We start from the raw sequence: 26,172 nt of genomic DNA on the forward strand, positions 1-26,172 counted from the left end.
CCTCTGCATCTTCCCCTGCAGTATTTGTTTCGCTTGGTGAAGTTACTGAACCAGCCAACGAATACAGGAAAGGCCAGTCAATAATCCATTTTACAGACTTCTTTCTTCTTCTCATATTTTGAACACTAAACTTGTTTAAATGATAATGCTGTCCATGTTTATTACTGGCCTTTGAATTACTAACACTGTAAGCGAGAGCAGTGGTTCCGACTCCTGGCGAACAAGCGTCCGCTGCACCCAGGGTGATGCTTGCAAGGCTGCTCTGCAGCACTAACAGGCAGATATTTCTTTCTTTTAAAAACTGAGTCCTCAGATAAGACGTTGAAAGGATGTATCACCAGAAGTGAGACTCTTGAGTCAAAATAAGGCACATTTTATTTGTTTGATTGTCAAGCAAACTATGCCTTAATTTGCTCCAGTCTTTCAGTATAAACCTGTTTCCAGGTTTACATGCCAGACTACAGTAACATGCATCCCCGTATCACTGGGAAGTCTGAGTTTCAGTTATGTGAGGCACACAGCTGTTCCCCTTCAACGCTAAGTTAGCATTTAGGGCAGCCCGCGCTTCCTGCCCGCGCTCTGGGCGGAGCTCGAGCGTCAGGGGGTGGCGCGGCAACCGTGCTGCTCGTGACCGCCTCACGGGGTGCGCGCGGGGGCCCCCTCGCCTCGCCCCGCGGCGCGGGGCAGCGGCGGCGGTGACGTCTCGGCAGCATGGCGCCCACGGGGCCGGCGGGCGCCGACCCGCCGGGTAACGGGCGCGAGCGCTGGGGGCGGGGGGCGGTGTGTGCTGCGCGCGCGCGCGCGTGCAGCCGGGTGCCGGGGCGAGATGGCGGCAGCGGCGGAGCCGGCGCGCGCGGCGCCCGCCACGTGCCGCCGCTGTGGCAGCGGGCCGGGGCCCTTCCCGCCGACGGGAACCCGGGCGGCCGCCTCCCCCCCTGCCCGGGGCGGGCGGCGTGTGAGGGGCCGCCGGGCGCTGCGGTCCTGCCGCGGCGGGCGGCGGGCGCGCCCTCCCCTCAGCTGCTGGTGGTCGCCCGCGGCTCGACGCCGGTGCGGTCGCAGCCTGTGGAGGGGCTGGCGGGGGAGCGTCGGTCGTTCGCAGCGTTTTCGGTTTTGTAAAAGCCGCGTTTGGCGGCGCGGCGTGCTTTTAAACGGGTCGCGCCGGCCCGAAAGGGCGTGTGTTGCTGGTGGTCGTGAGTAAGGGCGCTTGCTGCAGGAGCCCCCGGCCGCTGCGGTGCGGAACCGGTCCCTTGGAGTCGGTTTGAGCTCCCTTCGGAGGGTGCTGGGACACCCGCACCGCCCCGTGGGCCACAGTTAAGCCAGAAAACTCAACCAACCCAGCTGCGTGAGAAGCTGCAGTTTGGTGGTAGGGACTGGGTGTGCTCCAGCTGCTCCGGGGCTCGAAGCCAAAAGTGCCATTTCACGGGTTGAACAGAAGTCGCCGGAAGGGGAGGAGAAGTAAAATTAGCTACTAGTTGGCACTGTTGGTATTTCAAAACGGACAGTTCTGTCAGTGGCTGCTTTCAGTGATGCTGCTACCTGCAGAGATCCCAAGCACTTTCCTTTTTAATGTTTCTGAGGGAATACCACCTGCTGAGCTTGCACTTCAGCCCAGGCTTGCACCCCTCAGCTTGTTAAACAGGCCTGCCCGCAGTTTTCCTCACTGCGGAGCTGTGTGTGGTGCCACCTCCATAATCAGCTTTTGTGGTGTGAGGTTCTTCCAGGTTCCTCTGGCAAGGATGACATTGACCTGCCCAGCCCTTTCTCCCGTGCCATGGCTAGCAACTGCCCTGCTGCTGCAGAATAGAATGGTTTTGGCTGAAATGGAAAACATGGGAGGGTGTTCCAGCAACAGCTTGAGAACTGGTGGCAGCTGGAGAAAAGGTCTGCTTAGATGGAAGCAAAAATCGCATGCCGGGGATGTTTGTGGGGCCCCACTGAAGCGGCAGAAGGCTGTAGATCATGGTGTGTACCTCTGCCTATGATGCAAAGCACCTGCATTCGGGAGCAGGCCATAGGGAAGCTGAGCGAAGTGTTTCTGCCTAGCCTTTCAGTGGCAGGGCATGCCACAAAGTGAGACCATGCTGGTCTGGAGGCTGGTTTGTTTCCTGGTGTTTCCTGCCTGTAACAAATATTTAGCAATCTGTTGTGAACAGTTTAATGTCAGGAAGTGGACAGTTGGAAGCTTTCTGAGCCTGGGATTCGCATGTTTAGCTAGAGGTGCTGGGCACAACTAGCAGGACTCTTATTGTGAGACTTCAGTGACTTTTGTGGTTGTCATTTGCCTTTCAAGCTGTGTAAATGCATCGGCTACACAAGTGTCTGTCCATCTGTTATGGAAGGCCTGAATGACTCTTAAAGACAAGTGCCGACACAGGGAGTGTCAGCAAGGTGCACATAGGTACCCAAGGTGAAGTGGCAAGATCCAATGCTTCTCTCTTGGATAGGCAGGGTAACAAATAACTTAGCAATAGGGTGCTGCTGCCCACTGCTGCCATCTGTTGCTACAGTTCATGAAACTCTTAATGATGCCAGAGGGCATCCAGTTGAAGAAGATTTGATTAATTAAACAGCAGGTAATATTAAGGTTGTCACGAGCTGTCTGTGGCAGGCTGATAGCAGGAGCATCCTTTCTAGCTACTATTGTCGTAATTTCTGCGTGCTGCACAATAATTTTTTGAATGATGGAGAAACTTGTACTTGGAGCTGCTGCGGGACAATGCCGCGTAGCTGAATTAGGATGTGCAAATGTGCAGTAGCCCTGTTGCCTGTTAGGACACGACCTGGTCAACCTAGGAAAGAGAGGGTACTGTAAGTGCCTATAGCTCCTTGTAGTTCTTCAGTTTGTTTTTTCACATTCAGGTGATGAAAATACTGTAGTACTGTCACAGCTGGGCTGATCCTTTATTAAAAGCTTTGCAAGCAACTTGTAATGCTCTATTCCCTTTCAAGTACTTGTATACCAGACTATACTAAGAATAAATTTTTGATACAAGTGCATAAACAGTAAAAAACACCTTTTGAGAATCATTTCAGTCATCAGAAAAATGTGTTTTTAGCAAATTGCAAGCTTTGAAGTCCTGCTTCTTGTGGAGAAGATGCATTTATCCCTTCCATTCTGCACGTATGGCCTGTATGTGGGTTGGGTTGGGATAAGGAGATAAAGGAACATCATCTGGCCTTATCCCCTGAGCTGTTCACTGTAGGGGTGAACAGCTATACCAGACAGATACCTTGTGTGCTATGCAAACTTACTTGGAAACATCTACAAGGGGTAAAAGTTGTTGTAGCTGATATAATTCCTTCTTTCCAGACTAGTAATTCCCTTGTTCATGTGATCTCAAGCCAGAGTGTTTACGTTGAGGAGGTGATGTAGGGTATAAGGATTTTTTATTCTGTGTTACGTATCCCATTGACTCTTAAACCAATGCCGTTGGGTCACTTTTGTTCTGTCTTGGTATGGTCTGCTAAACTAGTTCCAGCCCTAGAACGCTGTGGTAATGTGCTTTATATTTTAAGTTTCACTGGAGTGTAAATCCAAGGTAATTGGTCTTGGGCCCTGTTACCACTGCTGGTTTGTGATTTCTGTTACAGCTACAGAGGCAGTTTTTCTCCTGGACATTTCTGAATGGAAGAGGGAATCTGTTTCTCAAAGCTCACCTCTAATCTTTATAAAACAAATGTTTAAGTTCTAGCTGAGCAGAGGTAGGAGCAGGGTTTTTAAACAAACAAACAAAAAAAGGCTGACCTGATTTTTTAGGAATTTCTCTAAACATTTTTTCATTTGTTCTGTAACAAATGCATCCTGTCAGTGCTGGAAAGGGGAATTATGTGAACTGAATGCTGAATTGAGGTGGTGGTACTTGTTTATCAGAGCTGACTCCCAGCCTCCTCCCTGCTTTTCTCCCAGGGGCAGAGTTCAGCACTTTCTAGCATGGCTTTATGAATCGATCCTCTCTGATTTCTGAAGTCTTTTTGGACCTGTCTGCAGACTTTGTTTCCAACTTGAAAATTGCATCATCAGTGTGGCAGAACACGACATCAAATAGTGCAGGCTCCTGATGGAAGAAGAGTCAAGTGTTACCTGTAGCAAGGACAGGTAACTTGTTTTTTTCGTGAGCGTGGGGCTATGCCATCCATTTGTAAAATGTAGAGCCTGTGTACCTCTGGCACTGACGGCCACCTTCATGATTCCCACCCTATTCCCTGCAGCTTTTTGAGATGCTGCTGAAGCAGCGCAGGTTTTGAAGGCTTCTTCAGAACAAGGCTCTTGCAGAGGTGAGACAGAAGTCTGTGCTCTTGTGCGCAGAAAACCATATACTGAAGTGGCATCTGTTCAGCGAGGAGAGCTGTAGAGAAAGCAAAACAGACTATGTGAGGTGCAGGATTTAAAACCAAATTGTAAACCTTTGTTTGCTTCCCAGTGTGTATGAGCTGATAGTTGGGAAGCAGGTAGGTGAAAGGGACAGAAGCCCATAGAAAGGAGGGCTGGTTCTGGGAGGGCTCCGTGATAGCCTGGCTCAGCTGCCTGGGCTGCAGCTCTTGGCATGGAAGAGTTGACTTTGGAGCCTTCATTAAAGCAAAAGCAAGCTCTAATGTGTGTGTCTGACTGGGTTGTAGCTCTTGCACAGCACAGGAGTTATGGTCCGTGGGGGGTCTGCATTGCAGACGTACTTTCAGATACAATTTTTTGGGTCTTGCTTCTGAAAGCCTTTAGCTCAAGGACTGAATTTCATGAATAATTTGATGGTTCAACGTGAGTGGGTTTAAGCGCTTGTATAAGAACCTGCTGAGCCTGCCTATGTGGTGTTAAAACTTTAAACTTGAAACCAGGGTGACTTGCTTTTTTTTGTATTTTAATCTCCTTTCAAATGCTTCATGCTTGTTACAGAGCAAATTTTACTTGGCTTCTCTTCTTGCTGAGGCTACATCTGATTTAGAGCTGTTATTTCCAGAGTGTTGGTATAAATGTAACATTGTAATACTTTACTCCTGGCCTCATCTTCTCTCCGGCATATTCTTTTTTAACAGTACTGATGTCAAAACAGAAGTTGCATTGCAAGAATACAGAAGGGAAAAAGTCAAATCAGTTCGCAGTTGCCAGTGTTTTTTAAGCACTACTGTGTGTAAGTTGTATTGAGATGTAAGGATGTTTTTGTGCCTCAGAAATCATTCATTTTTACAAGTGTTTTGATGATAGTGCATAACCGAAATGCAAACCAGGTGTTTACTCAGAGTGAGTAAGCCCAAGCTGAATGAAGGAGAGAGGTGAAGAATAACACATTGCTCATCTACATGGTTGTGAAAGATAATTGGAGTTCCACTCCTGTAAACTGTATTTTTGGTAAAGAGGCTTTTTGATTATTTTGCTATATGCATGTAAGTGTGTCTTCATTCTGAAATAATTCTGCATACGTTCTAAAGAGGAAAAGTAGGATTACTTTTGTTGAGGTTTTTGGGGTTTTGAGGTGTTTGTGTTTTTTGATGTCTCTGATTATAGTTTTAGATTTTTGTTTAATGTTTGGGATCTTAAGGCAGCATAATACTGCATCTTCATTCCTAATTATAGCTCTGAAATTTCTAGTTTTCTCTTTCAATCATTGTTAGACTTACCCTGTCCAGTGTCTTACAATTAGCATATGATTTGAACTGATTTATTTTCTTCTGGCGTTGTTGTGGAGCAGAAGATCTTGCTGTGTTTGTGCAAAAGAAAGTAAAATGTGGCTGTTATCTGGTGTATCTTGGTGTTCACTAACAGAAGTGCAAAATTGTTATTTACTACTCTAATCATAGAAAGAGGTCAATTTGGGACTTAGCTGAAAAATTGGCTTTGCTTGCTGAGTTTATTTCTCTTTATCATTATGGTATAGACAATTAAAATAGTTTTTTGTTGTTATTTTGGTTTGGTTTTTTTAAATGAATTTTAGTAGTTTCTGGTTTGCACTTGTGTACCACTTACAGTATGGTGTCTGGTACCAAGAGACAGCTCTGCATTGCTGTTCAGATGTTGCTGTGGTGGAAATTATCACATTTTTCAGTTATATAGAGTTTGATGTATGCCTTTGTGAACTTTTGATATTCTTTTTTTTCTGCAGATCACTGTACTTAGGTGAAGGACCAATTGAGTCTAATTCTATTTAGATAGATGCAGCTGTTACCTGACATCAGGTAATTGGAGCTGTGGGTGAAGTAAACCAATTACTGTTTGATTTCAGTAGAGGATTTGTTATTTTATTTTGTTTCTTAGAAGAGCTCAGGTTGCACAAGTGTAGAGATAGGGAGTTTCAAAGCTGCTTAAATATTGGATTTATTTTCTTTCAGCAGATCCCCAGAAGGTCATGGAAGATGAAATTGAATCGGTTTTGCAGGAGCGGATAATGGTTTTGGATGGAGGCATGGGCACCATGATCCAGCAACGTGCCCTGTCAGAAGAGGATTTCCGGGGCCATGAATTTAAAGATCATTCTAGGCCTTTGAAAGGCAATAATGACCTTCTCAGTATAACTCAACCTGATATAATCTGTGACATACACAAGGTAGGTGGTTCTGATTTCTGTCTCTTGACAAGAGTAGGAAGGAGAATTTGGCCGCTGTGCTCCCCTTTTCCATGCCACAGGCTGCTGGCTCTCCTGCGTCTTTTGGGAATAGGGACAAGAGTGCTAGGTAACCACGTGAAAAAGAATGAGCAGATTTGACTGTTCTGGTTGTGTGAGCACAGCGTTTGTGTCTTGGTTCCCGATGTCACCCAGGCAGTGTTGTTTTTAAATCCTTTTTTGACTTACGTCCCTGATGCATTGCTGTTAATTGTAGATTCTGATTTATTTCATTTTTCTTTCCTCTTCTCCTCCTCAACCAGCACTTGAAATGTATCTAAGTAGGACATATCTGAATTCTAGATGCGTGTTTCTATAATTGTGTATTAAAGAGCTGTTAAATGTGGCAGCCTGCAGCAGGTCTCTCTGTAGTTAATGAGTATACGTGCTTCCATATTCTTGTTTTTTCTCTAGAATATTAATGTGTGGCCCAGAGAATAAAACAGTCTAGGGTTGATCAACAGGAATTTGCAAACAGATTTTATTATTTTCCTATGTTCAATTAGACTTTAGAAAACAATTTCCGAAGTTTTACATTTATTGAGTTGAAGGTATTTGTGGATCTTACTGTAATAAGTGGAACATTTGAATAGCATTGCAACTAGGTGATTCTCAGTTGAAGCCTCACTTCTGTTCTGGGTTTTTCCAATTATTTATTAAAAAGATTTGTATTTCATTGTTTAGATTAATAACTGGCTTACATTTGTTAAATTTTATATGTAATCTGTATTTTTATATTTACATTCTAACTGTCAATCTTTGAATTTTAAGAAAAACGAGTTGAAAAGAATTGGAGTCTTTGACATATAAAAATTTCAGGAGGAAATACTTGTAGATGGAGTTCAGTCCCCAGGCTGTCAACTGAGCTGTAGTGATCACAAACCTTGGAATTCATAGTAGCTTGTGGTTTTAATTGGGTAAGCTGGTTTAACAGTTTAATTTTACAGGTTTAGCAGAACAATAGTGATATGACTTGAATGAATGTGTTGAGCCAATCCAAGCAGCCTGCTATCATCCTTCTGATGGCCAGTTGTAGGTGCTCTAGGAAGAGTGTAAGAAAAGAACAAGCCTTTGGTGGTCCCCATGCCTGCAGCAACTTTTGGGTCAGCTGCTTTCTGAGCTATGGGTAGTGACTTCATCTTTTATAGCTACCAGTGGTTATTTCTTCTGAGAACTGGACAGAACTTGAAATAATACATGAAAATATTCCTACCAAGTAACTATAATCCCACTATATGTATGATGGGTTTTTTTTTGTTTTGTTTTTGTTTTTTTTTTTTGATGGCCCATTGAGTCAGATCTAACACATACCAATGACTTGAAAAGTAAATGTTAGTTGTACCTTGTCTGACAAAGTAAGATTCAGTGGTAAGAGAGGTCATATATTTCCAAAGGCAAAAATTATATTCTTGCTTTGAGCATATGATTTCGTTCTGTGGTGTTAGACAGTAAAGTTGAAGGGCTTTAGATAAAATGACAGATCTGAACTAAACAAAAGTTAGTACAGAGCTGTACACATCTAACATCTTTGTATGATTTTCGGAAACTTAATTACTTGGCTATTAGTGTACATGTAAGGACTTCTACATTTTCATATAGCTATTTAGGTACTTCCATATGTATCCAGGAGTTGAGAGAAAGCATATTATTTTGCAGCAAAACATGTTTTAAAGCAAATTTATTTATTTTCTGCTGTTTCTTGTGCCAAGACTTTATTTGCCTTGTTGAACCTGCTGAGCTCATCTATTTCTTTTCGGAAAATCTGAGTGGTTTATGTTTAATGGCCACATCAGTATTTTTGACTTACTAGCACTTGAAATATCTTAATTTCCTTGAATGTGCAGGGGTCACCTAAGGGTTTACCTGGTCAGAAAGAGGAGCTAGGGAGGGAGGAGGGCAACTGATAGAGAATCTTCAAAAATATTTCAGTGTGCATTGATTTCAGTTTACTTCAGTGGGAATTAGACAACAAAAATGGAGCAGAAGGCTTAATTGTTTTGTGAATCTGGGCCATTAGTTAAACTTTAAATGTGATCTGCACAAAACATAATTCTCCTAAGCATGTATTCTGTCCCAGTATGCTCTTGTGCTGTACAGTGCCCTTCAGAAGGTTTAATTTTTCTAATCCTCTGTTGTTTAACTGGTACCTTTTCTGAGTCTGCTCACAGCAGCCCTCACTTGCCAATGGCAGTTGGACTGTGTCCAGCCATGTCCCTGTGCAAAAATTAGAATGTGCTCCAGATGCTGGACTCAGTGGTGGAGGTGACTCTATGAATGTCACCTGTTAATAGAAAGGGTGGCTGACACTAAAACTCTGTAAATTGGTTACATGAAACACTTCTATTTCTTTGGCCCTGTGCCTTTGAGTAAGGCTGTCAGAGTGTGTTTTACTTTGAGTTAAGAGATGATTTGTGATTTTTGTCAACTGAATGAGTGTAAGTAGTTGGGTTGCTTTCATTCTATATCTCAGTTCTGGAGGTCTTGGAATTTTTTTTCTTTCATGTCTTGCAGGAATACTTGCTGTCAGGTGCTGACATCATTGAAACTAACACTTTCAGTAGCACCCGAGTTGCACAAGCTGACTATGGTCTTGAGCATTTGGTAAGAATGCTGAACTACTTACATATTAAAATATTAATCAAGATTTTTGTCTGAACATCCAGGATTAGCTTAGTCCCAGAATCTGTTGGTATTGTGTTTATTGGCTGCATGCTGCTTCTTGAACCATGTGATGGGGTTGTAGCTCATTTCCGCTGCCATGGACAATTATACTTGCTGTGTGGGATAGTCATAATGTGCCTTTTGTTGACAAAGGCACAGGCAATAATAATTTGTCCTAGATCATGTTTGAGCATTCCCAGAATGTCTCAGTTCTGTGAATGGGGATGTTTTGCTTCAGTCCTTCCAATTTACCAAATGCCACAATGGAAGTGTTTTTTCATGGATGTTATGCTGTGTTTTGTTTGTGCTGGTGTGTGTAGAAGTCCTTTCAAGCTTGCATTTGTCATACCTATTCTGTGTTATGTGTTGTTTTGGGAAATATGTGGAAGAAAATACTTGGAAATATGCTACTTGAATAAAAAGTGAATTTAAAAGTAGGTTAATTTTGTCATTGAAGTCCTATTCTTCAGCTTCTGTTGACTTCAGCAGGATTTAATTAGTGCCTTACAGAATGAAATTTTACGATTAGCAGCTGTAGGCCTGGGCATATGTGGGATGAGACCTGCCATGTAGCTCTGTTGCTGAGATGTATAGAGCTTGTCCTTTGGAAGTTTTGTAATAGTGCTTATATGTATTTGTATGGTTTAGGGAGCCTTCAGAGTGTACTGCAGGCTACTGAATGGAAGTGTTGTGTTTCTCTGAGGATGAGTTATGCTGTACTGAACTAAAGGTTACTTGGAAATTTTCTGTAATTGTTCTAGGCATATCAGTTAAATAGAGTCTCTGCACAGCTGGCCAGAAAAGCAGCAAATGATGTAACTGCTCAGACCGGTAAGCAATATTTTTAAAAATTTCTTACTCATTTATGGTTTTGACTGTCTTGCTACAATCTTTGTAACGTTGCTAACTAGAGGATAGCCTGATGGTTTACATTGTGGGCTCATAACTTGCAGACATGCACACTATTCATTTTGGGCACCATAGCAATTTCACATGTCTATTCATATTACACTAATTTCAGCGTGTTTGCAGGATCTGGTCCTTAGTGTGTTCTGCAGGATGGCTGTCCTGTGCCTGCCTGTTTTAGACTGAAGATGATACACATCTTCCAGATGTTGCAACTGTTGCAAGTTACTTAGGTTTGTACGGTACATATCTTTGTACTACAGAATTAGGATAGCTAATTGTAGGTAAATGCGGATTTCCAGTTACTCCTAGTGTAAGTCTCATGATTTGACTTTACTCAGCAGCTACTGGAATGTACTTAGTATGTGACCATCATCTGTACGTGTGCAGTCTTTTACCTTATGGGCTTTATGTGAGAGGGTTATAGCTCATTTACACTTCTGTAGACAATGTTGTCTTTCAAAGGCAAGTAATCCTCTCCTGTATTCTGGTATCAAATTGTATTTCAAGCTAACAGTGCTGCTGCTGTCAAGATAACACCTTACTGATGTGATTCATAAATGCAATAAAAATGTAAGATTAGAAATTTGCTTTAAAAAAAAAAGTGGGTTTTTTTGTGAACGCATGCCAGAATATTCAAATGAGGGTATCTAGTGAAAAATGCTAGGACAGTTCTATGCTGTGCATTTGAAGTAATTGAATGAAGCTTCCTGTGTCAGAGACAAATGATACTTAGAAGAAAAACTGAGCCAACTGCCTTTCTTGTAGATGTTCTTTTTTCTTGTGTATATACACTGAACATGTTCTTGGATAGGACTAAAACAAAAAAGTGAGTTGTGCTGGGTAATTTTGTGCTGATCAAAATCTTGATTTGAGACAGGAGTTTCTTGGTTTATAATCTTTCACCCTTCAATGATATGCATGTCTTGGTGTCCTTGGAGATTTTTTTACATTGACATGGAGATCTATGTAAAACCAGAGGTAAACTGTGTTGTAGTTGTTATTTATTTATTTATTTTTTCTGTGTCTTGGTTTAGGAATTAGGAGGTATGTTGCTGGAGCCATTGGTCCGACAAACAGGACACTCTCTGTGTCACCATCTGTGGAGAGACCAGATTACAGGAATATAAGTGAGCATTTATAACCATCAAGTTATTTAACTTAAGTCATGGTCGTGAAAAAGATCCCTCTGGATAAAATTAACGTTGTTGCTGTTTTGCAGCTTTCGATGAACTAGTTGAAGCCTATAAGGAACAAGCCAAAGGACTTTTGGATGGAGGAGTTGATATATTGTTGGTGGAAACCATATTTGATACAGCCAATGCCAAGGTGAGACTCCTGGTAAAAAAATACTCAGTAATATAAGTATTTGATGTACTACCTAAGGAAATTCAACATAGTACTTGTAAGAGCTACCAGCTGCTGCTCACTAAATGTATGAAAAGACTCTTCAGTCGATAACAAACAGGTGGAATGTAAGGAGATGGTTTTTAACTGACCTTTTCCAGAGCTTTTCCTTTGCCTTTTAATATGTGCCATTAGTATCTTTTTGGCTGTCTGTGCCAGCTGTCCTCTTATTCCCAGAAGTTCTGCTGTATTGCAAAACATCTCCAAATGCATCTGATGTTTGTATTTTTCAGCGTAAGCATGCCTGTCCAAAGGGTGCTTATGATGTAATTGGAGAGGGGATGTCCAGCGTATCTGACTGAAGGCATGGGAAAGCTTGTGAGATGGTCCTGTTCAAATGTGTTTTTTTTTTGGGAACTCTGACACTCTGCCATCAGCTTCAAAAAAAGAACAATTTTGAGTGGAGGATTAGAATGGTAAAATAAGAGGGCTAAAAAGTTGAAATATGCCACAATGCATATGATTTTGACACCTCCTTCTTTATCTAATAATTGCTGGGTGCAGGTGGTAGAGTTGCTAAGATGCATAAAACTGTCTTGCAATTTTACGTGGAAAAGCCTGACTGGATAAAATCTGGCTGGATATACACACAGCATTTCTTTAGGCTTTTGCCACAGGCTGATTAATGTGTGCAGTGGCATGACTTGCCCTTAGCAGATTTGACCAGTCAACATGGAGGTTTGGCTAGCATCCAATAGGCTGAGCTCATGTTCACATGCAACTTTCTTATCCTAAGGAGGCAGGACGTTTTCAGGACCTTCCAAGGGGTTGCTGCAGTCCTTAGTGTTAAAATTTGTGGTGGTTAGAATCCTTTGCAATATGCATGTCTAAACAGATTCAAGGGCAGTGAACGTGTACTGAGAATAGTACAACCATTTGTGGGGTGGGGGTTGTGCTGCAGATGTGAGGGAAATGTACATGCCAGTGTGATTTGGGTTTCACAGTAGGCTTGGTCTTATTTGGTTACCTCATGGTACTTCCTTTCTACTTGTCACCAAAATGTGTTTTGGAACATCTGGAAAATGTTAGGGGTAAGGGTAAAACCTCTTGGGTGTAGTAAGTTCTCATGGGCCATATGAATGTAGCAAGTTTCATAGAGCCATTAAAAAAAAAAAAAAAAAAAAAGGCAGACCCACACAAACAAGAAACCAAATAAACTGAAGAGCTCCAGGAATGTCCATTAATACTTTGCATTATTTTTCTATAGGCAGCTCTTTTTGCGCTCCAGACATTGTTTGAGGAAGAGTATGTTCCCCGACCCATATTTGTAAGTATATATTATTTTAATATATATACACTTAAGCTTGATTTGTGAACTAGCTGAGATGGCAGTTGTTTAAAATGTTTTGAAATTAAAGAAATAAATGTCTTGGAAATGTACTTTTTTCATGTGATTGTGAAAGGAAAAACTCTTATGTGAAGAGCTTTATGACATCAGCCTTGGGTAACTTTGTCCAGTTTATCAATCTGAAGACTAAGGAATGGCTTAATTCTGTGTATTTCCACAGGAAAAGGTCTGATGATTTTTTTTCAGGCTTGCTGCCTTAAGGGTAATGAGAACCAGTGCTTCAAGTATGAAACTAAGCAAATTCTGCCATATTTGAAAGTAGAATATGAGTGGCCATTTGAAGTTGGAAAAGATCTAACTACATATTATTTTTCTGATGTCTTTTTTTGACAGTGGGCAATCATGAATGTGTAGGAATAAATACAGAAAAAGAATAAGCTTGTTTTGAAAGTTCTGATGTGTTCTTCCAGTTTGCAGCCTGGACTTTCTGATCTACATTTTGTATCTGTTCATACCCTTTTGTTGAATGTGTTTACTCCTTCCTTGAACCTATGTTCAAACCTGTGTGGGACCCAGACATCCACAAAATAATCTGTCAGTAACTTTTGCAGCTTATGAATGCGCTGGTCTGAAAGTTTGCTTAGTTTCGGACATTCCACCTGATAACTTCTTTTTGTGTCTTGCCATTTGTCTCTTGAAAATGACAGTGAGCAGCTGTTCCATGTTCCCTTTGCTGCGTAGTCATGGCATTTATAGTCCTCTGTGAGAGCCTCCTTTAGTCATCTTTTTTCATACTGAGGAGTCCTTGTCTATTTAGTTGCTCCATACCATTCATTCATTATTCTTGTCCCCTTTTTGTTTTCTTTGAGTCAGAGGGGAATTAGAATAGCATACAGCAGTCAAAGTGCAGACATCAGGGGTTTGTATGATAGCCTAGTGGTGTTCTCTGCCTCATCAATTTCTTTCTTTGTAGTTCCTGACGTTTTACTTCACTTACTAGGGAGATTTGAAATTGCATTATAAATTTTCTTTTGCTTCTCAGATTAGTTTCTTGAGCAGTAAAGACTAGTTTGGGGGTGTCACTATGTAGTTTTTTTCCTGTGTTCACAACTTGGTACTTGATCAGCAGTGAGTTTCCACTTTTTTATCATTCAAGTCAGCATTGAGAGTTTTCTGATTACGTAGAGCTGACTTCTTGTCTTCAGTGTCCTGAACAGAGTTGTCAGTGAGCTTGATTGATTCATAATCTGCTTCCTTTCCAATTCAGTTATGTTGAGAAATACAACTCTTAACACAACTCTCGCTAGGATTTCACGAGTCACCTCCCTTGACTGAATAGTCTGAAGGAAAGTACTATCAATATTAAAGCATGTTTTTGAGTAAATAATGGATTTACCTTCGCATGGAGTCTTCTAAACTCATTCCATCTTCTGGAAAAAAGATCTGTATACTTGGGAAGTCTTTCCTGGCTCATTTAAATGCCTTATGAATTCTTGACTTTGTAGTTGTTAGCTGGGGTCCAGACATTATTTAGTATTTGCACATCTGTCTTTGTATAGTACTAAAGAATTATGATTATACAGATTAAGACTTCCATCTCCACTATGGAGTTGCAGCATCTGATGTTCCCTTGTGGCAAAAGGAGTAACATGTTTTAAAGGCCAGCCCCTACCCTCATGCCCCTGCCACCAACAGCCATCAAACAACCTAATAGCAGTCCTGAGGCCTGAAATAACCTGAAGAGGGAGATAGGGAGGATGAGGAGGATAAGAGCGGAGCTGTGACTGCTGATAGCTGCCTAAACAGGTAACTACTGCAGATTGGTTCAGAGGCCATTGTCAGAATGATACTGGGGTACTAAGTCTATCTTGCTGCTGAATGGTTTGTGTCTCTTTTTTTTTTTTTTTTTTTTTTTCTCTCTCCACCCCTTGTGGGGAGAGAGAAAGATGACTGGTCAAAAGTTTGCCTTTCCTCTAGCTAAATATTTAAACGTTTTTGGGGAGGAAAGGGTTTAATTTATCCGTTTGGCTTGTGCCTCATCACTTTGAGTGGAGCACAGGTCCCTCTGCGTTGACTTTCAGCAGATCAGCCATTTAAATTCTTGTTTTTATTGTTAATATAATTCTTCTCCTTTCTCTGTGTTCAACTGATATTTAGGTTTCTGGAACCATTGTGGATAAGAGTGGACGTACCCTCTCAGGCCAGACAGGAGAGGCGTTTGTCATTAGCATTTCCCACAGTAAGCCACTTTGGTAAGGGAATGTATCTTTATCTTAGTAAATTATCTGCAGATTGTGACTGTTTGCTGTTTTAATCCCATGCTTGCAGCTGAATGGAAGCTGTACTAACTGTGATCATACTTAATCACATGTACTGCTAATGTGTTCTGCTATTGTTCTCTCTCAGCAGAATTGATGTTTCCACAGGATGCTGAATTTTTACAATATTGTTCTAAATAATCTGGGGTTTTGTATTTGCAACAGCCACTGAAATCACAATTAGGTCAAAGCGTTAAAATGATACAATTCTGAAACTGTCATTTGCCATCTCCTACTGTCTCAGGTTGTGCAAGGAGCTAACTCTTGGTATGGGCAGGGCTTACATCTCTCTCTTAGAGGGAAGCAGTGCCAGCTCAGAATGTTTCAGGATGGCTTGAAAGAGAAAATCATAACATTTCATTCCAGTGTTCTTTTTACTGAATTTTTACAAAAATGTATATATTTCCTGAGTGTTTTTCTCAAGGGTGTGCATTGTTGTTTTGAGAGCTTCTGTTTTACTTGGTTTCTTTTCTGTTCAGGCAGAAGAATTGAAATAAGTATGAGATGTAGAACTGTGAGAATGCATAACATGGCAGATCTTGGTTGTTGTGCAAGGTTTTCAGTGTTAATTTGAATACCATTCCCTATTTCTCTATTTTTCTGTGTTTCTATGCCCTATTCTACCTCCTTCTTGTCTTCTCTTTCCTTTTTACCATTTCTTCTTCACACGAAAGCTTACATCAGAAATAGATGTTTTTTTTCCTAGAATATTCTAACTCCCTGTTAGCAGTGCATGCCATGCACATTGTGATGAGCCATTGTTTGTTTTTAGAGCAAAATTCCAGTTAAAACGTGCAATCTGTCATTTCAGTGATACAAAAGCAGAAGACTGCATTCACAGCTTTCCTGACTGCCCTCGAGGCTCCACTTTCCCAGACCAGACGGTGCTCCAGAAGTAACATATGGAGCCTCTTGGAACAGGGTGGTAGTTGACTCCATCTCTCAGCATCAGAGCCTAGTGATCCATATTTGGCATGAGTCTGTCTCAGATAATCTTGCTCATAACTCTCTCGCCTCTGAAGAGGAGAGAAGGGCACTGGAGCAGAAATCAAGGCTTTATTAAACCATGTTTCATAAAAGCTATCTTATGGGTCTGAATACTTAGGGGCCTGTTTCTCGTTTATGCAAAGGCTGCTATACAGGACTGTGGCAGAAGGGCTTTAGTTGTGGGAGCAGATTGTGTTTAACGTTGTTTCTGTTGCCAAGTTGGTACAGAGTGGCTTTAGGGTTGTGAAAAAGCTGATTAATGGTAATATCCTGGAGATGATGTTATTTGTGTTCACAGGTTTCCATTCCTCACCACCCCCTAAAAAAAAAAGCGTGTGCTTTGTGTCTGGTTGATACAGGTAATAGATGAGAAACTCGTGAACTGTGCTTAGTAAGTGCTGAAAGATGTGTGGCAAGCTGCTTGCTATAGAAGGTGCTCAGATGTGGCACGAATTCCCCTTGTGTTATTTTGGATTCTGTGATTATTTCTACTGTGGTAGCATTAAGAAGACAGATGCTGAGTTTAGGAGCCTAACGTGGTCTTCTGTTCCCAAGGGCACTCTGCAGCCTTAGCTTTCACAGGAGCTGATGTGTGACTGCTGTGAAGAAATGAGCAAAGGAGAGAGGTGATGTTTAAGATGAGGGTGTGATGGCTATTACACTAGGGTAGCAATGATGGCATTCCAGCGATCTGGTTCAAGGCTGCTGGCTTTTAAGGTGTGGTTAACGCTTTGCTTTTTGCAAATGTTTTCTTTCCTGATGCTATTGAGTGCCATGGGGAGATGATACTGGTCACAGAAGCCACTTTTTGTTTCTGAATGAATGTGCACGTCTGTGCTTAGTTTAACTTGGCAGTTTTGAAACAGGTAATGCTTGGATGGTGTTGTATGCATAGACATATGTCAGCAACCCCTGTAGTGGGTAATCATTCAGGCAATCTGGAGGGCCAGTACCCAGTGAGCCAAGTGAGAACATTAAAAAGTGCTGGTTTGCTGAGTATCCTGGCTGCTTTTACAGTACCTCTCTGGAAAGGTGAGGTAGAATGACAGGTGAGTTTGTACTCAGAAGCAGAGACAGATGGATATTAAATGTGGAAGGGAGACATGAAGCTGCCTAATACAGGAGAAAGCTTAAAAAGAGGGCATGGGGAGTGTGAGTTTGGAAACTGAATGACTTAATAGTAGCAAACACATTGCATTCATCTGCATTTGATAAGGACAGTCTTGTTAACCATTCTTACCTTGCTTTCCTCTGACAATCCTGAAGGATGAGTCTCCACTTTGAAATGAATTCCAGAGCCTCATTGCTGTAATTAATTTTGTATTCCCTGTGCATGCTGTTTGTATCCGGGGGATCTGTATGAAGGATTTAAATGTATGTAAATACTGAATAGGGAAATGAGAATAAAAGCATTATTTTATTTTTTTTCAGTTTAAATATAACAGGGCCATATGAGATACATTAGAAAAAGCACTTTGAAGGTAGAGCTGGCTGTTTGAAAAAACAAACATATATGCCAACCCCTTCCCTCCCCACCCCTTCGTGCCACCCTCCCCCCCCCAAAAAACCCCCCAAACCAAACAACCCCACCACTGAGTTATTGGAAGAAGGAGTTTGTGTGTTGTTTGGTCTTGGTACATGGCTGTGTGATATTAAACACCCTGGTTTTGGATGTTACTGTTGAGCCCCTGGGATCTCAAGGATTTGTCCGATGGGTGAATCTGTCTGCAAGCTTTTACTGCTACTACCTGTACAGTTACCAAGCCCCTGTCTACTCCTTGAAAACAAGAGAAAAGTCAAAATCATTTTATGTTCCAGTGATGTGCTGGGCTTTACTGCTTTTAATCTCTGGGAAACTAAGTGGGCATATGTGCACTTTATTAATTTAGCTACCTCTGGGGCAGCCTCTGTGGCTCAATTAGTTGGAAGATGTGGCTGTTGTCCATTCCTGTTTGTGGGTTAGCTTGTGTCCTCTCAGAGACTGTTATTCCAGGAAAGGAGAAAGCTTTTTCACATCTTCCTCTTCCAGCAGCACTGTGAGGATCTTTTGAGTTTTGCAGTGCTCATAATTTTGTTTCTAGAATGGTGTAGAGAGATCAGGAAACATATGTAAAAGATCTCTAACATGCTTTCTGAAGGAGAAATTTCCCTTTTTAATATCTGTAGACATTTTGATTGCAAGTAACATTTATGTATCTGTCACTGAATGAAAGAAAAAGTGCTTGTGCCTCATATATTGGTAAAATTGTTTGAGAAGCTTATTCATGCAAAAATACTTCTGTAGGTGCTGTCTTGGTTACTAAGAAGTAGCAGATTCAGTTGCCCAAGCTTCGTGCTGCCATGAGGCATCTTGGGGGGAGTCACTTGGTTTCTTCCAAGGTTGACATAATTTACATATAATTTTAAAAGAATGATGAGTTAGCAGCTTGAAGTAAGTCTTGCTTTTCCAACCTTTTTCATTCTTCCTGTAGCACAAGGCTTTTCTCCAGTCTGTTATTCTCATACCAGTTGTTATCTCTCTTACCTAGAAAATACAGAGCCGTTGTGTTGCTGCAGTTGCTGTCATAATGCTGCCACTTTTCTCCTGGATTTGGAAATGAAATCTTGATTTACTGTTCCCAGTTCAATGCAGTCCAGCCCCCTTTCCCCTTGCGCTTTTCTTCCACCCAAGGGTTCTCATTTTACACAGTCTTTCTGTGTTGATGATGATGATTAGAGAAATTGGAGATCAGGTGGGTGTTGTTGTAGATGATTGTGGGAGTTAGCAGTTGCCAGCACTAACATCTGTCTGTTTCATGTGTAAAAGGTGTTTTTACCTCAAAATAATTTTTGAAAATTTATTTTCCAGTATTGGCTTAAACTGTGCTTTAGGGGCAGTTGAAATGCGACCCTTCATTGAAACAATTGGAAAATGTACAACAGCCTACATCATCTGTTATCCCAATGCAGGTATGTTGGTGCACATGTTGCTGTGCTTACAGGCAGATGAAATGTAACTAAATGGTTCCATCTCACTAGCAATAATAGAGGTGAATTAACTTTAAAAGATAGTTGTTTTTACTGTTAAAAAGAGATTAAGCATATTTTAAACTGCTGAAAGTAACTGTTGTTAGTTCTGTGACAGTGAACCCAGAATGCTCTCTTGCATAATTAATAATCTGTTGAGTAATGACTGCAAGAATGGTGAGGCACTTTAGTCCTCATACACATGTAACTACTTTAAATATGTCTTTTAAAGAATTTAATTCTGTTCTTGTGGGATTTAAACAAATTGTAATACTAGAAAAATTATGTTTCGAGGTCTTCCCAATACTTTTGGTGGTTATGATGAAACTCCAGAAGTGACTGCCAAGCATATAAAGGTATGAAATAATTCTCATGAGTGTGTCGTATCTGACATACTAGTAGACAAGAATTCTTTGCTCATATTTTATGTGTTACAGTATTGTGGGGTGGTTTGTTTTTTTTTTTTTTTCCCCCCTCAGACGGCTCCATATGTCATTTGGATTGCTTGTAGGTAATTTGCTGAATAATAGTGATTTGAGATATCAGGTTAGGAAAAACTACTTAGCAAACTGAGAAAAACCTTAATTATTTTCATGTCCTACACTGAATAGCTCTCCTGCAGCTTGTTCTGTATATGTTACTCATTTGTACTCCTATGTTCTTCCTTTTACAATTGGGAATTGTTCAAAAAGCTGAAAGGTTTTTATGAATTGGCAGAATTTGAGAGAGTTGTGTGTATAGTGACTGCTGCTGGTGGTGGTGTTGCAGTGCAGGGTGTCCTTCCACATACCACTTGATCTATGCAAGACAGAACTGTATGGCTGGAGGCACAGTGTGTCAGTGAGAACACAGTATCTGCTGCATGCTAATTCCCTTTTATAATACAGTAGGACTAGTCTTTGATGTTAATCTGTTTCCATCTTGGGCTTCAGTATAAAATAGTTTCAAATGTAGTTTCCCAAAATTAGGTGTTGAAATTGCTGGTTAGCCTTGGGATTCCACATCTCAAAATAAATCCTAAAGAGAAGAAATGGCATTGATTGTGTTTTAATTGATTTTTTTTTTTCTTGTGATCCCCCTGAATTTCTTAACATATGGAGAAAAAAAAATATAAATACCTATCTAAAAAAATATGTATAAAAGATACCTTTATTAACTTGAAACAAAATTCTCTTTCCCTCTGTTCTACAGAATTTTGCTTTGGATGGTTTGGTCAACATAGTTGGAGGTTGCTGTGGTACTACACCAGCACATATCAGGTACCTCATGAGCTACAACTTCAAGTGCACTGGGAAGTAAATTAAGTGCTGCTCTGTGGAGCAATATGCCATGGCTTGTCTTAGAGTTTCCTGAGAAGATGGATCACTTGAATGCCAGTAACAGCAATATATGGAATAGAAATAACCTGGCTTTCATAGCCGTATATGTCATGAAGAATCAGTAGGAGCATGGTTCAAGCAAGGATTATGCCTCTGCTGTTTTGTCATCTAAAATTGTTTTGGAATTACTCCTCCCACTGTACCATTGGATAGAATGGATTTCCTGTCTCTGCTCCCTTATGCCATATGTTCTTTCTTTCTCTGGCAGTCTTAGCCACAAGGTGAAACTTAAGGTTTCCTTTGATGGTAGAAGGACGAAAGGTGTGTGAGTGTCAGGGGGAAATGTCTGAACAGGAGATCTGGGAGGGCTGTACAACTGGTGCTATTCCTGGCTGGTCAGAAGGACCATTTCATCTCTTTCTCACTGGAAGCAGGTCAGTGGGAAAACCTCCCTTTTCCACCTGGGCTTGAAAGAGAAGGTGCCCTTGTGCTTCATTTCTACCCTGGTACAAACTGGGAAGAGGTGGTATGTGAACACGTAGAGGGCACCATGTGTCGCTCCTGACAGGCGTGAAGTGAAAGTGAACGTGAACACCATGAGTCATTCTGGCATCTGAGAAACATGTCTCAGCACAGAACAATGTTTGTCCCTTGGATTTTTTTGCTGTGGTTGTCAGCAATTGCTCAGCTAGGCAAATCATGAATACAGTAAGGACTGGTTCTGATATCCCTCAGGTATCCCACTGGCATAGTATCTCATGTTCTGTATTTGATAAATCTTCATCTTTGTACATTCTCTGCAAATAGCTATGATAGGATCTTCTGGGAGTATGTTTTTGCCTTTGGGCACACAAAGTGAAACTAGCTAATTAGTCTTGTCTGCTACAGGGCAAAATTGGAGATGTTGGCATATGTCTAGTATATTCTGTTTGAGTCTTGTCCGGAGTGGTTTCATTTTAATTGAAAACTCTACTCTACTTTCCTCTTTCTGTAACTCAGGAAAATTGCTGAAGCTGTGAAATTCTGTAAACCTCGCGTTCCACCTTCTCTCTCTCAAGGTTACATGCTGCTGTCAGGTAAAACGGAGTGTAACAGTTTGAGCTTTATAACTCATGCAACCTTCCTTTATAAATTTATTTGCTGCTTTCTGCTGATCAGAACAGCATTGTAAGTTTCTGATTCTACCTGAATCCAGTAAGCTTATGGGTGTGTAACGAGATCTAAATCTTACTGCTTTGGCCAAAGGATCAATGGAACATTTTATTGCAGTCTTGTATAATATAACCAAGGCAGCATATTTTACTCTGCAAGTCTCAGGCACTTTGTAATGGTGAGGAAGTATCTTTATTCTCACTTTGCAACAGGGGAGGGTCAAGCACAGAGAGATCGGGTAATTTGATTGCAGTTGTTGACAGAGCTGGGATGAGATCCTTGCTCACCTGCTGTGAGAGGGCTGCCCTGTGTCACTTCAGATGTTGATCCAGTTACACCAGGACAGTGCTCCAGAAATACATCCAGTTCTAGGATGTCTTTTGTTTAAACAAAGTCTAGATCTGTATGTCCCTCAGCCAGGCATTCTTTTAAGCCTTTGGGCCATGTATCCAAGTCAAACAGTACCTTCTTTTTGGTCTGGTATTTTAATCTCAAAGTCAAATCAGTTTAGCATAAGTTAAATAAATGGTGGTTGGCCAGTGGTTTCATGCATTAGCTTATTCTGTTCTGCTGTAAGGTTTGTTTGCCTCTGAGTTGCCTGCTACCTGAGGGTCTCTTGGCTTGTTGTCTGAACTTGGGTACGTGGTTAAGAACTCGCCTTGTTTGTCAGTCAGTTCAGTGGGCTGCTTCTCTGGTGGTGGTAGAATCATGAGATAACATAGTTTGAATTTGAGAGGAGTGTATGTGCATACACATAGATGCCCAAAGAATTGTAGCTTCATATCATTTTATATTGGACAAATTGGCTGTTATTTTTTGTGGGTCAGGTAAATTATTGACTGTCATTGAGGAAGGATAGAAACCTTTGGCATATACGTTGGAAGCTGCTTCATTGCATTTCTTTGCTAGTTCCTTATTAGATTTGTGCACATCCTGGTGTGCTGAGAAATCACTGTTATTAAAGAGAGAGACACATACATCTATTTCATGGTTTAGAAAATGGATTTTACCTTTCTTACACAGTTTTTTCTTCTCTGTTTTTACAAATACGTTCAAAAATATCTTTTTAAGGGCTGGAGCCATTCAGGATTGGGCCATACACCAACTTCGTTAATATTGGCGAACGCTGCAATGTTGCAGGATCCCGGAAGTTTGCTAAACTCATCATGGCAGGCAACTATGAAGTATATATTTTAACGATAATCTTTATAGCTTATGCTCTGATTTTTCATTGCTACAATGCACTGTTAGTAGTTGTTTGTTTTGCTGGCACAAAGCACTATTCTACGCCAGATGCAAGAGTAAGAAAAGGAGAATTTGCTTTCTCAGTGTTCATTGTTTCTGTACTTACCAGCTCCTAATAAATCTGTGAGAAGGGATTTACAAGGGCTGTGTTTATGTTTTTTTTTTTTTTGACAATTATCACAGGAAACTTGACTTCCCATTTTGAATTAAGTCACAGAGCTAATGATGGTTTACTAAATGTCCTGGTCTGTGCTGTATCTAGGGGTGGATTTATGGAGGAGGGAGGAAGGAAGGAAAGTGGTTGTAATCCCCCCTTCCAACATGTGGGGTGCATTTGATTTGAGATAAATTGTGGCACTGTGCAGCCCTCACTCTTTCCTTCCCTCCTCCAATCCTGATCAGCGTTATGGTTGCATCTAATAATTGTATACTTTTGATCGCTGGCTCCAGCATGCTATCTGAGAGTTGCTACAGAAAAAGGTACTTGTAAGGTAATTGCTGTCTTGAAACAGCTGCAGGACAGAAATGAAAAGACTGGAGGAGGCTCATTCTTTACTGGTGTAAATTGCTACTGTAACATTCAAACAGTAAAGTGCTGAGACTCTGCCCCAGCATACGCTCTGCTGTTCTACTTGATGCAATCAAAATTAAGGCCCTAGTTTGTTGTATAGGAAGTCTGACTCTTAAGCTCTTAGAAGTCATGAAGTGGGTTAGACCTATGAAACAAAGAACTCACAGGTTGTTAGGGACTGTGAGCAACTAAAAACCTTTTCCTGTTTTGTCTCCTCAGTCTGCAGAGTGACAAAAAAGAGAAAGTGAACAGACAGGGTTGTTCAGATAATTACATGGGCTGGAAGGAAAGTTTTAGTATTTCCTTCTTGGCACTCGAACAACCTCCAAAAAGTACTCTGTTAAAAAACAGCAGAGCTTGTGGTGCGAGACCCTTATTTCATACCATCACAGAGACTGTTCTTCTGTGATCTTGTGCAGTCAGAAGTCCTTGTTACTGTGCGAATCTTAAATCATTCTATTAACATATGACCAACTGTCTAAAATCAATGGCACACCCAGCGTATTAGGTCTTTGATGACATGTTTTTATGTGAAAAAATTAGTTACATACAACTTCTATATGTAGTTGTACATCACAGACCATATCCTTATTCTCTTGTGGGATGTCTTTATAAATTTTTAAATTTTTGGCTGCGTGCTTATTTTGGAGAAGTGAAATGTCCTGAGAATGACTAGGCTTTTTTCTACTGACTGTTGTTTTGTTTTTTGACTTTCTTCTTTAGGAAGCCCTGAGTATAGCCAAATTGCAAGTTGAGATGGGGGCCCAGGTTCTTGACATCAATATGGATGATGGGATGCTGGATGGACCTGCCGCAATGACCAGATTTTGTAACTTGATTTCTTCAGAACCTGATATTGCAAAGGTTGTAACTTAGTCACTCCAAAGCACAATAAAGAACATTTTACTGAGTTGGAAAGTGCCTTTCAGAAAATTTTGATATCGATATGTTTCGTACCCAGTTTAGGTGCTTAGTAAGTAGATGTAGGTGTCCCCCAAGAGGAAGAGGTACTGTAATAGGGAAGACCTTGGAGGCAAACAGAGGTTTTAACATTCTCTGTCTGATTTCAGCTAAATATATGCCAGTCCTTTTCATTGGTTAGAAAAGCTGAATTCAGGTGCCTTTTGCAGGAGTTAGGAGCCTTAATCTATATATTGGCAGTGCATAGTGGTATTGCTTTCTACAAAACTTAAAATTGCTATGGGTATAGGATGATTTTAAAAGATAAATCTCTAAAAATGAGTAATTCAGAAATGCAGGATAATACATGGGAAAAGTAGAGGTCTCTATGATGACTGATGGACTTACCGTAGAAGCTCTAGAGATAAATTTGCTCTGAGTTTTGCATTTAAAGCAAAATGAATCTACAAATACCATCTGGAAACTTTTTATTCATAAATGCTGATTAATGTTGTGTGTGCTTTTATGTCCAAATGGGCAAACACCATGTGGAACTCTAATTCATAACTTGTATATATCCCCCTAGCTTATTTTACTGTTATTTACAGGTGCCGTTATGCATTGACTCCTCAAATTTTTCAGTGATTGAAGCAGGTTTGAAATGTTGCCAAGGTAAATGCATTGTAAACAGCATCAGTCTGAAGGAAGGAGAGGAAGACTTTTTGGAGAAAGCAAGGAAAATTAAGCTGTATGGAGCGGCTGTGGTTGTCATGGCTTTTGATGAAATGGGGCAGGTGAGTTGCTTTAAAGGAGAGGTATTTCTCTTCTGGAGCGCAGGGCTTTGTTACTCTTGTGCAAAGAGAAAGTTGGTTTTTTTCATTGACGCAGGTGATTCAGAGATCTGTATAGTCTTAGCAATAGTTTTGACCCTGATATGTAAGCATTTCTTGTGCTGCTCACATGTTTGAGGAATCAAAGTACTGCTCTAAGTGTAGCTCTGCCAGCACAAGAGTGTATCTTGCTATTCAGCCATGCTGAACTCTTCCTTCCTTCATAGAATATTTTTTCAGTTCAGAAACTGTTTTGCATGGGAGTGGAATCTTTGAATTAAATCAGTTATGTCAAAAAATATATAAAACTTTCCATAGGATAGTGAAATGTTGGGAAACAAAATTGTTTTTAATGAGTTGAGTCAAAATTTCCAGGTACAGGTGTGGTGATATTTTTAATACGAAATTCCTATATCTAATCCTTTATTAATATTTGTGATGTTCAGATTCTCAGTCTTGAGTAACTAGAACCGTAAATGATTTCTGGGGAGTTTGTTTTTTGTTGTCTGTAAGTTTCATGTCAGAATTCTTTTTTTCCACTAGGCAACAGAAACAGAAACCAAGATTGCAATCTGTTCCAGAGCTTATCACCTCCTTGTGGAAAAAGTGCACTTCAATCCAAATGATATTATATTCGACCCTAATATTTTGACCATAGGAACTGGAATGGAAGAACATAACCTGTATGCCATGAATTTTATCAATGCTACTAAAACCATAAAGGTGGGTTGTAAACTTATTTTAACTTGAACTATTTTGCTGGGATTATTTAATAACCCAAGTCACCACCAAACAGAAATACACACCCACACCCAAACATCAACAACAAAACACTCCTGCAAAATGATACGCATTTTAATTTAGCAAGAGGGACTAGTCTTCTGAAGTGCAGCCATTCTCGAATATTGCTGTATTTCCAGTAGAAGAACTTCAAATAGTTCTGTAAACATATTTCAATCCATTATCTCTACTGTAAATATACTATATTAATT

The 26,172-nt window shown here is 40.7% G+C and overlaps 1 protein-coding gene across 6 annotated transcripts in view; it reads left to right on the forward strand.

Moving 5' to 3' along the window:
- The first annotated feature begins 646 nt into the window (after positions 1 to 646).
- The window catches only part of MTR (5-methyltetrahydrofolate-homocysteine methyltransferase), a 54,222-nt gene continuing 28,696 nt past the window's right edge, over positions 647 to 26,172 (forward strand). For 2 of the 6 annotated variants that reach the window (XM_042796028.1, XM_042796027.1), the window contains exons 1-16: positions 647 to 748; positions 6,319 to 6,533; positions 9,102 to 9,191; positions 10,013 to 10,082; positions 11,195 to 11,287; positions 11,380 to 11,486; positions 12,772 to 12,831; positions 15,010 to 15,104; positions 19,006 to 19,106; positions 19,458 to 19,519; positions 20,355 to 20,422; positions 21,482 to 21,558; positions 22,706 to 22,818; positions 24,174 to 24,314; positions 24,959 to 25,144; positions 25,724 to 25,903. In XM_042796028.1, the coding sequence (XP_042651962.1) occupies positions 712 to 748; positions 6,319 to 6,533; positions 9,102 to 9,191; positions 10,013 to 10,082; positions 11,195 to 11,287; positions 11,380 to 11,486; positions 12,772 to 12,831; positions 15,010 to 15,104; positions 19,006 to 19,106; positions 19,458 to 19,519; positions 20,355 to 20,422; positions 21,482 to 21,558; positions 22,706 to 22,818; positions 24,174 to 24,314; positions 24,959 to 25,144; positions 25,724 to 25,903 (1,695 nt within the window). In that variant the 5' untranslated portion in view covers positions 647 to 711. Of the gene's footprint in view, positions 749 to 4,061; positions 4,097 to 6,092; positions 6,166 to 6,318; positions 6,534 to 9,101; positions 9,192 to 10,012; positions 10,083 to 11,194; positions 11,288 to 11,379; positions 11,487 to 12,771; positions 12,832 to 15,009; positions 15,105 to 19,005; positions 19,107 to 19,457; positions 19,520 to 20,354; positions 20,423 to 21,481; positions 21,559 to 22,705; positions 22,819 to 24,173; positions 24,315 to 24,958; positions 25,145 to 25,723; positions 25,904 to 26,172 lie in introns of those variants that run through there. The other 4 variants (XM_042796030.1, XM_042796031.1, XM_042796029.1 and 1 more) reach the window with 4 other exon arrangements.

Source organism: Tyto alba, unplaced genomic scaffold (assembly GCF_018691265.1).
Source record: "Tyto alba isolate M040663 unplaced genomic scaffold, T.alba_DEE_v4.0 Super-Scaffold_22, whole genome shotgun sequence".
Classification (NCBI taxonomy): domain Eukaryota; kingdom Metazoa; phylum Chordata; class Aves; order Strigiformes; family Tytonidae; genus Tyto; species Tyto alba.